Raw genomic sequence first — 10545 nt, 5'->3', positions numbered from 1 at the left:
GAGACCCGATTTTTTTAGAACATGATCATGAGAAAGGCCGCTCAGAGTCGGAAGAAAAGAGCTATGGTTGACACCATGAAAGTGAACAATAGACAGTTGTTTTGGAATGAGGACGGTGAGCTTGTTCAAGATGGCGTTGTGGTCCCGGAAAAAATATTGTAGAGCTCACAAGACAATCTGCGAAAGAAGAAATTTGGAAAGCTACAGAGAGGAAATGAAGCATTTAAAAATTCCATTGAACAAATCATGTCTTCTCAATGGTTAAGCTTGTAACTATAAAGTTTGTATACAATAAAAAATGTGAAAATTTAGAAAACTTGTGTTCCCCTTTTTTCTAGTACATATTCTCACACAATATAATTATACTCTCATTTGCTAATGAACAGAGCTAAGAAACAGGTGTGTTTTAACGATAACGTAACAGTATTCGTGGTTGGAAGCGAGGATAGAAGAGGGTTTTGGGTCGAGGATGCAATAAGATTTAGGAAGAGAATATTTGATTTTGAAAAAATATGGATAAATACACAAGTCACTCCGAACCGGCCAGTTTTGGCGGAATCAACGCGTTTCACAGACCAGAAAGAAATCAGTAAAAATGTGAATTTGAAAGACTTCAAATAATTATTGCAGGGTAACGAAGCATATACTTTGCACAAGCCATCGAGAAAGAATTTTAAGAGAAATCGAGTGATAGTGGGAGGTATGAACGAACAATTTAAAGCCAATTTGGTAAACATGCAGGCTCTGAAGAAAGAAAACAAAGGCATCAAGTACCTACTTACTTGTATGGATGTTTTATCAAAGTTCGCTTGGGTCATACCCTTAAAAGATAAAACTGGAAAAGAAGTTGCAGAAGCGTTTTGTGGGGAATCGGTCAAAGCTGACCACAGGATCAAGGATACACGGTTAGTTGGTTTTGGAACACGCTGATGAATGGTCGCGCTTGTTGTTGAGAGAGGAAAGTTTCACATATTAATTTACTATGTGTGTAGTCCTGTCGCATACATTTTAAATTAAATATATTTTTATAAAAGGTGTCGTCACTCCTTTATAAAAATATTCTTTGTTCTTTATACCACAAGTCTGAATTATCCCTTACAAAATGATCCTATTACCATTTTCCCTTATAGAGACTGGACCAGGCTAACTTTATTTTAAAACAACAGAAATATTTATATAGAAAATGCATAACGAAAAAAAAAAAAAAAAATTGGGTGAATGAATAAATATACATAAAAGAAAAAGAACGAACAAAGATAAGGGTTGGAAGTTTTTCAGAAACAGTGGAAGAAACTGGAAAAAGCCTGACGATAAGGAAAGAAAACAAAAAGTGCACTAATTATTGTTCAATTATAAGTAAATATAATTAAGGCCTGTTATTTCATCTCACTGGTTGTGAAAAATATCAAAACAATACATTTGATATCTAACAATCTTTTAATTATGCGTGCAATACAAAACTTTCTAATACACAAAATTTGAGTGCAGAAAATATTGTATAATTTAAAGAATAATTAACACATGATTATACACAAAGCTATTGAAATGTTTAACAATTTTATGATAAAAGTTAAGAACTTTTTTTTTTAAATGCCTCTGCTCCATTTCCGAAAACTCACTTCACGGATATACAATTCACCCCTTTTTGATCTGAATATTTTCGAACAATTGAAAATGTTTTTCTATAAATTTATTTCATCTTCAGGTTCAATAAAACATGAATTTATAAAACCTTTTTCAGAGTTCAAATTTCAGTGGTGGAATTCCAAAATGATTGCCACTGGCAATTCTAATTTGACATTTTGTAGTGAAATATATACTTTCAGCTTATATAAGTTTAAATTCAAGAATATATTTTATATGCATCATACTCTGATCATATGAAAAATAAAAACCAATATTGGTAGCATTCAAGTATACAATATTCGAAAGTTTCGCACACAGTTAGAAATCAGAATGATAATGTGCATAGGAACAAAAAAGAATAAAGTTGAGCACATAAAACTGATTGCGGTGGAACAGTAAACTACTTTTACTTTTATATTACCAGACGTGCCCCGCTCCCCATCGGATACAGACATCAGAGTGTTCCCGAAGGTCAGACACGCCTACAGTAAACCACTGCTATCTATCTGCAAAGAATAAAACTGCAATATGCATTGCTAATCGGTATTATTCCTCATTAAGAATGGATCGTGAAAACTGAAAATGTTAGTGATTATCACCGGGTTAGAAAAAGGTCAAAGTAAGTGAAATCCAGTATACGGTGGAACAGAATTTGTTAGAAATCCGAAATTCTCAGGAAGCTGTGATTGTGGTGGAATATTTCTAAGTTGTCCACTAAGTTCAGAAATGTTAAAAATGACTTTTTCCTTTCGGTATTTTGGTACTAAACTTTAACCTAATGACTGCCACAGCGAAAAAGTTTTTGTTTTGTTACATTGAACTGAGCTCAAAAAAAGTGAACTAATTTGAAACCATTGTTTCTTGCCAATAAAAGTAATTTAGTGCTTAATAGATTAAAAAAGTAGTCATACAGACATAAGCTAGTAAAACCTTTCAAAATGTATACCATATTAGCATTAAAATTAATGAGCTCCTCTGGTAACAGCAGTAAATTACGATTGCATGACTAGTAATTTATTTTATAAATCAGCTTCTCCCATTTCTTTTGCATATAGTTTGAAAGAAACCTCTATTTCTTCTGGCTGGTTTTTTCCACCTCAGAGGAAATTTTCTCAACCCAGGTTGAGAAATTTATATCCCTATCTTAGAAAACATATCACCGCAAACATTTCATTCATTTAGCTTTTCTCCAGTGTGAGCTCTTTTGTGAACATTCAAATTGCCGATTTGGGAAAACAGTTTACCACAAACATCACATATGTGTGGCTTCTCTAAAGTGTGAACTCTTTTGTGAATATTTAGATCAGTGATTCGAGAAAACATTTTACCACAAACATCGCACTCATATAGCTTCTCTGCAATGTGAACTCTTCTGTGAGTATTCAAATCAGCATTTCGAGAAAACTTTTTACCACAAGCATCACACTCATGCGGTTTTTCTCCAGTGTGAACTCTTTTATGAATATTTAAATGACTGATTTGAGTAAATGTTTTATCACAAACATCACACTTATGTGGCTTCTCTCCAGTGTGAACTCTTTTATGAATATTTAAATGGCCAATTTGAGTAAATGTTTTACCACACACATTACACTCATGTGGCTTCTTTCCAGTGTGAACTGATTTATGAGCATTTAAATTGCTGATTTGAGTAAATGTTTTACCGCAAACACCACATTCAAGTGGTTTTTCTCCTGTGTGAACTTTTTTATGAACATTTAAATGGTTGATTTGAGTAAATGTTTTACCACAAACATCACATTCATGTGCCTTCTCTCCAGTGTGAACTCTTTTGTGAATATTTAAACTAGTGTTTCGAGAAAACTTTTTACCGCAAACATTGCATTCATGTGGCTTCTCACCAGTGTGAACTCTTTTGTGAATCCTCAAATGAGCATCGCAAGAAAACTTTTTACGACAAACATCACATTCGTACAGCCTCTCTCCAATGTGAACTCTTTTGTGAATATTTAAATGGCCAATTTGAGTAAATGATTTACCACAACCATTACACTCATGTGGTTTCTCTCCAGTGTGGACTCTTTTATGAACATTTAAATGACCAATTTGAGTAAATGTTTTACCACACACATTACACTCATGTGGCTTCTCTCCAGTGTGAACTCTTTTATGAATATTCAAGTTGCCGATTTCAGTAAAACTTTTCTTACAGAAATCGCACTCATATGGCTTCTCTCCAGTGTGAACTCTTATGTGATTATTTAACTTACTGCTAATAGAAAACTTTTTACCACAAAAATTACATTGATGTGGTTTCTCTCCTGTGTGAATGTTTTTGTGAGCCTTTAAATTTCCCATTCGGGAAAACGTTTTTCCACATGAATCACATTCATATGGCCTCGCACTGCCGTGGACTTTTCTCTTGTGCTTATTGAAAAAAGATGCTTTAGAAAATATTTTTCTGCTGAGCTCACACGTAACAAGTTCATCTTTAATAGGGAGGTGATCATGAGAGATGGATCCAAATGGTGTTACTTTCGATATTGGTGGGATTGGAACACAGATTGAGTTGTCTTCATCTATATCTTGTGAGTTCCTACAATATAATTCATCCATTTCAAGAGCTAGAAGAATATCAAGGATGTATTTTAACTGTGAGTAGAGGATATAACTTTAATTTACAGCATTCCTTTTCTGCAACAACATTGTTCAAAAAATTGTGATTGTATGTCCGCTTCACAGAATTGAGAAATTTCTCTTCCACCAGGGTCTTAAATTACCTTGAAAAGAGAGGTATGAGAATAAATGTAAAATCAATCTACAAGTATAATATGTAACGTATCGCACAAATCAGTAATGATACTGATAGAGAGTGGCCTCCAAAGTTCCTCTGTTCTGAGCTAGAAAATATACTCTAGCTCAGAATGGGATCAGTCGGTATGCCAGGAATATCCGTATTTCCTGGCACACTGGGAAGTTTGAGTCACTGATTCCAGAAAATTTTTAAATTTCTGGACTAAGAGTCAGCCGAATGGACTGATTTGAAGCTCTTCCATTCTTTGTATTTTGGGATCCTCTATGTTTTACGAGCTATATTAGGGATAGCTCCAAAATAATTTTCAGATCTTCTACATGATAATATTGCATTCAATTACCTGTATCAACGTTTTTGATTAAATAACAAATTCAAGAAAACTTTAACTAAACAAACGGGAAAAACTGGGGCATTTTTTTTTTTTGAAAAGTCTGAATGGAGAAAATACAGGATCGTCCTGGAAAATACAATGTATGTGGGACGTGTGGTCACCATATTCACAACAATTCGTAAAATCACCCCTCCCAACAGCGAGCTCTAGATCCGCCCATGGATAGTTCATAAAACATTAGCTACCAATAATTTTGACTTATTGAGAATGTTGGATACTAATCATATTCATTGTCACAGATTAGATGAGCTATATAGAAAAATGAGTAGACTGAAGTATTTTTGTATTACTTGATCAAGTGGTTAAAATTTGAAGAACAGCAAAAAGTTTATTTAAAAATTGCACTGTAAGGAATGATATTGTGATGCGAAAAAGTAACAATATTTCTTCAATCTCTGATCATGCAAAAAAAAAAAAAAATTAATTTGGACTAGTCAGAGCAACTGTTAGGATAGTTAGCTTTTCTTTACAACAGAATTATTGCACATTAATTTTACAAATAGGTACATGAAATTTTGTATTTTAGTGCGTTAATTTTTCATCAGTAGTTCATGATACAACTACAAAATAATCTCGAACACTTTTGACTTTGTGGAGGGCCCTGGGCAGGGAAAAGTAAACAGAAGACCTCAACTGGGAAAGAATGTCTGGTTTTTAAACAAAGATATTTTGTTTAAATTTGAAGCCCTAAATTAGTGAGGGCTTATGCAGAAATCAGGTCTAGCTCGAACAGTCCCTTACGTTTCAAAAACCTTGATCCACAAATGAACTTCCCAGCGTAACTTTCGTTACTTAAACTGTTCCGTGTTGGTACATAGGCTTTTATGGTGACTCTTAAGCATATGGCAATGCTGTTGACAACCTTTTTTTTAAAGGAAGACATAAAAATAATATGTTCCTCTCTCTGAAACTTTTCCATAGTGACGAGTTAACCGAAATGAGCGATGAGTAAACAAGGGTTTAATAAAATTGTTGTCTATGAAAGCTGGAGAAAGGCCTATACAAAAACGACGACTTAAGCGGAGTGACGACTTAACGAGGTTTTACTGTATTTATTCAGTACAATAGACTGGCCTATCCAGCCTGCTCTCATTAGGCCGGATAGCCCAGAGTACTATAAATGCTCGCTTCCTACTACACCCATACCATTAAAAATAGACTTTTTATGCCAAAGCTAATTACAGCAAATCCTAAAAAGTCAATCGTGTATCTCACAGATACGAAGAGTCGACCACCAATATACCTCCCAGTGATGTGATCACAGAAGTGTTAGTAATATATAGTGGGACTTCGGTTAATGAGCATAAATTTTGACACTTCATTAAAGAGCAATTATTCACTCATGCATTATGAGCAAAAAATTTTCACTTTTTTCACATTATCACAACAAAGCTGATGGTTTTTTGCTTTCGTCCACACACGTGGGGAATAGCAGGTAATATTCTCCCCTACAGTCTCTGGTAAAAAAAGTGTGCTGTTGCATATTCTACATCATTGGCAGATATAGACTCTTTGAAAGAAGTGGGAGGAATCAGCTAGGTTGTGCATAGGGGAAATGTAGGGGGATAGTCCACCCCCATTCACCTATGCCAATAATTTGTTAAGCTTCTCTAGTATGAACAATGTCTTGGGTTTTTAGAGATGAATAATTTGAATATCATCAGTTGAAAATAAGACATTCATAAGGTTCAACTCAAAGTGAAATCTTTCACAGACTTTCAGATTTCACACTTGAGAAAATGCCTGTTTGCAAAAACTGTATACCTTATTCATAGGTTTTCACATCATAGTGAATTTTCTCTTTAGTTTTTAGATTAGTTTCCCAAAGTGGGCAATATCGCCCAGCCCCCCACTGGTGGGTGATGGAATGGTCCAAGGGGCGATAAAAGCTACTGGTTTAACATAGGATACTATGGGTTCGCTTGAGTGGAGGGGGGGGGGGGGGCGATGAGAGAGAAAAAATTCTGTAGGGGCGATGAAACAAAAAGTTTGGAAAACTATGCTTTAGATGATGTCCTTGTGAAAATAGCCATTGGAAGACTCTACATTCATAGGATTTTACTCCTTTTTATCAATTTTTAAATTGTTCTATCATGAAATTACTTGTTTGTAAATTCCACATTGATGGCGTTAAACCTGATTAATGTGATTTCACCCTAGAGTGAATTCTTTTGTGAATTTGTAGATGGGATATTCTTGAAAATACATGTTTGCAAACACCACATTAATAGGGTTTTATCCTAGAATGAATTTGTTTATGAATTTGTAGATCCAGTATTCTTGAAAATACTTTTTTGCAAACACAGCATTCATAGGGTTTTACCCCAGAGTGAATTTTTTCATGGGATTTTAGATTACATCTCAGTAAAAGTATCTTTTTGCAAATACCACATTTATAGGTTTTCAGCCCAGAGTGAGTATTTCCATGCATTTTTAATGTATCCTGTCATGAAAATATCTTTTTGCAAACATCACATTTATAAGGTTTAACCCCAGAGTGGATTGTTTCATGCTTTTTTAGATTACTCTTTTGTGAAAATGTCTGCTTGCGAACATCCATAGGGTTTCATATCAGAGTGAATTTTTTCATGCATTTTTAGATTACTTTTTTTTTTTTTTTGAAAATATCTTTTTGCATACACCACATTCATAGGCTTTCACCCCAGAGTGAATATTTTCATACATTTTTAGTTCATCCTGTTGTGAAGACATCTGCTTACAAACACCACATAGGGTTTCCTCTCTATATTGAGTTGGAGAGGCTTTCAATTCTACTTCACTCAATGAGCCATAATATGAATAGCAATGGAGAATTCAAATCAGCAGCTTCAAACACAGCAAGCAAAGATCTCAAAATAAACTTCGCTTTCAGCTACTGTATGGAAATCAATGCAAGTCTTGAACACCTGTAGAGAGAATAAAAACAATGATCCGTGAGTGTGAGTAATGTATTCTGTGAAAAGTATTTGCAGCTATTGATAGTTGTCTGATTACTGCATTCAGAAATTGAAAGTTTTCTAGAAAATGCCTGCTTGAACCAATTAAAATCAAAAGAATTTGCTGTGATCAAAGCAAATCTCTGGCTTGACTGCATTTACTCTCCCATATTTTTAGATCAGGGGGATATTAAGTTCCCAACTTTTCACTTCATTTTCTCCACTGTAGTTTTTCTGGGCCTTTTTCAACTACCACAGTACTTAAATATTGTTACCATAAATATCATATTCAAAGGGTTTTCTCTCCAGTGCAAATTCCCATGCGAATCTTCAGATTTGACTGATTTTGAATTCTTCAATCAATTCTGAACATTGTCAATTCAAAAACACAACAACTCAAAATTTGCTGTTTTAAGATGTCTTTATTTTAAAGATTCACTTCTTATGAACTCAATGGGAATCGGCTCAGATTTAATAGCAGCAGATAGTGTGTAAGCACAGTTGGAGGTTTTTCTCTTAATTGCACACATAAAGTATATAAATAGAAAATCGGCTGTCAATGATGTTCAATCAAATCCAGTAACGCCAAATGAGAAGTCAAATCTGCCCACACCTAATGCAGCCGTTCACACAGCTAACATTCCGGTCTCCAGTGGTGATACAGATCAGGCAGTGCAATTGGAGCAATGACTGTCTGTCAAACTGAATTCTCTCTCTCTCTCATGTCTCTACTAAATAGACTATTTGTATATTACCAAAATGTTTGGGGTCTTCGAACTAAAACCCATGATTTTTTCACTTCGGTTCTTTCCTATAACTATGATGTAATACAAGGGCGTTGTGGGGGGGGGGGGGGGGGACTTGGGGGTCTGGTCGTCGTCGTCCCCCCCCCCCGAAATGTGAGAAAATGACCGAAAAAAAGGGAAAAAGATGGCCAAATCCATTGTTCTGTCACTTTGGTCCCCCTCCGAAATGAAAGTGGTTCCCCCCCCGAAAGAAATTTCTGGCTACGCCCCTGATGTAATATACCACCCCTTGATTTTCGAATACCATAAAGAAAAACAACTTCAGCCGAGCACTACTGAGTGGCTGATAGAGTTTGAACCTGGATCCTCACTATGCCTTCATGACCGCACAAAGACACAAGAATGACTGCCTATTTTTGAGATTTGTGTTATTGTATGAGTATCAAAACAAGCCCATCTCAACACCTAGGGCCTACCCAGAGTTCAAATCAGCGACACCTGCATCACCAATTCCCTAGAAGCACACCCTACGGACAAGAAATGCCTAATTTTAGGAAAGATTCCATAGCAGAGCTCTGTTGCTCAACATTAACGCTGATGGCTCTCTAGGTAAATGGAGTCGCGGAAAATTCAAGGCAAAGTTAATTAACTAGCCACAGCCAAATAACTAATGTACATTTCTGTATATCAGGAAAATAGGGCAAAACAAGAAAAAAAGCCCTTATGCAACTTTTGGGGCAAAAATTAATATAGGAACAAATCTAATTTTTGGGAAACATGGTGTGTGCTAAATACAATCAACTAAATTAAAAGTTAAACTATTATGATTGGTTTCATATATTTTTGTTCAAGTCATGCAAGATGAAATTAAAATTCTTATCAGGAAGTTCTTATTTAGGAAATTCTCTCGCGACCCTCCTCAAAGGGGTAGCCACCCACGCATATTAGAGTTAAAGCCGGGTTGTCCTAGGAGCAGATTTCCTGTGCCGCGCGAAACGTGATTCATCCAGCGCGACACGCCTTCCACTCACCAGTAAGAAAAGCAGCATGACTGTTTTCCTACAGAGCGCAATACGCCTGACGACAGCGCTTTAGGTCGGGCGTGATTGGCCGACTGCTTCTGAAGGAGTCAAATGCGTCGTGCGCCGCGGTTTTGCCGATATTCTCTTCACTACTTGTGTGTGTTTTCTTTTCCTTCCCTTCAAACCGGAGCATGCAGACGACAGAGTAGCTGATGCCAAAGCCATATACTTTATACAGCCGCCCTGATCTGATGCGCCTCGCTAGGAAAACTCAAACGCGTAGCGTGATTATGCAACACGTTTCTGTCTGTGCGAAATAGTCCAATTCGGTTCACGCTGCGTAAAAAACCTATTCTTAGGAAAACCCGGCTTAAGGAAGGAAACTCTTTTCGCGTAATCGTATCTAAAGGGCGGAAAATCTCTAGGACCGGCCCTGTCCCTCCCCTACAAAAGAATGCTTGAACTCAAGAATATGTTGAGACGACCAACCATATACTGACCTGTAATTGAACTCGAACTTGGCCACGAATGAATGCGTCCAAGGAATCAGAGAATCCACGCCAAGAAGGGATCCTAATTATATCTTTTGATGAGCCATTTAATGAACCTTCAACGATCAAAATCAGCCAAAGCACGATCCCAACAGCAATACCCGTTGGGTAAATATAGTCGACTGTGACCAAAATCAACTCCAAAGAAAATTAAAGTTTGTAGTTGTTGTTGTCTTAGGATTTTTCAGAATTATTTTGACGTGACGTCATCGTCTTCTTTTAAACACCCTTCACTTTACATTTCTTCATTCAGATTCCTCCCATTAAACTTTCTTTAAAACTATTTTCATTAGAAAAATCTAATTCAGTTTTCATAAAAGTATGAAAGGAGGTTTATTTTTTTAAATGTTTTTTTTTTTTCATTCAACAGCAAAAGCGTCATCTTTCGAGAAATGTAATAACTATTTGCTTATCACAAAATTTTGTCGTACTTTTACGATATTTTTCGCAAAGCACTACGATAAAACTTGTATCGGACTTTCTTGTTAAGATTGTAA

At 35.8% G+C, this 10545-nt stretch overlaps 1 protein-coding gene across 1 annotated transcript; it reads right to left on the bottom strand.

The window, feature by feature from the left end:
• Nucleotides 1–1453: 1453 nt before the first annotated feature.
• LOC149068239 (uncharacterized) lies at nucleotides 1454–10160 on the bottom strand. Its single transcript, XM_089251487.1, has 3 exons — nucleotides 9998–10160; nucleotides 7477–7699; nucleotides 1454–4367 (listed from the first exon to the last, which is right to left on the bottom strand). The coding sequence occupies exon 3, from the start codon at nucleotides 4201–4203 to the stop codon at nucleotides 2797–2799; it is 1407 nt and encodes a 468-aa protein (XP_089107613.1). The 5' UTR covers nucleotides 4204–4367; nucleotides 7477–7699; nucleotides 9998–10160; the 3' UTR covers nucleotides 1454–2796.
• Between the last annotated feature and the right edge of the window lie 385 nt (nucleotides 10161–10545).

This window comes from Pholcus phalangioides, unplaced genomic scaffold, assembly GCF_987345545.1.
Source record: "Pholcus phalangioides strain wild (caught in Gottingen) unplaced genomic scaffold, Ppha-v1.0 ptg000027l_1, whole genome shotgun sequence".
Lineage (NCBI taxonomy): Eukaryota > Metazoa > Arthropoda > Arachnida > Araneae > Pholcidae > Pholcus > Pholcus phalangioides.
The sequence above is the reverse complement of the archived record's forward strand: the minus strand, read 5'-3'. Positions and strand labels throughout refer to the sequence as shown.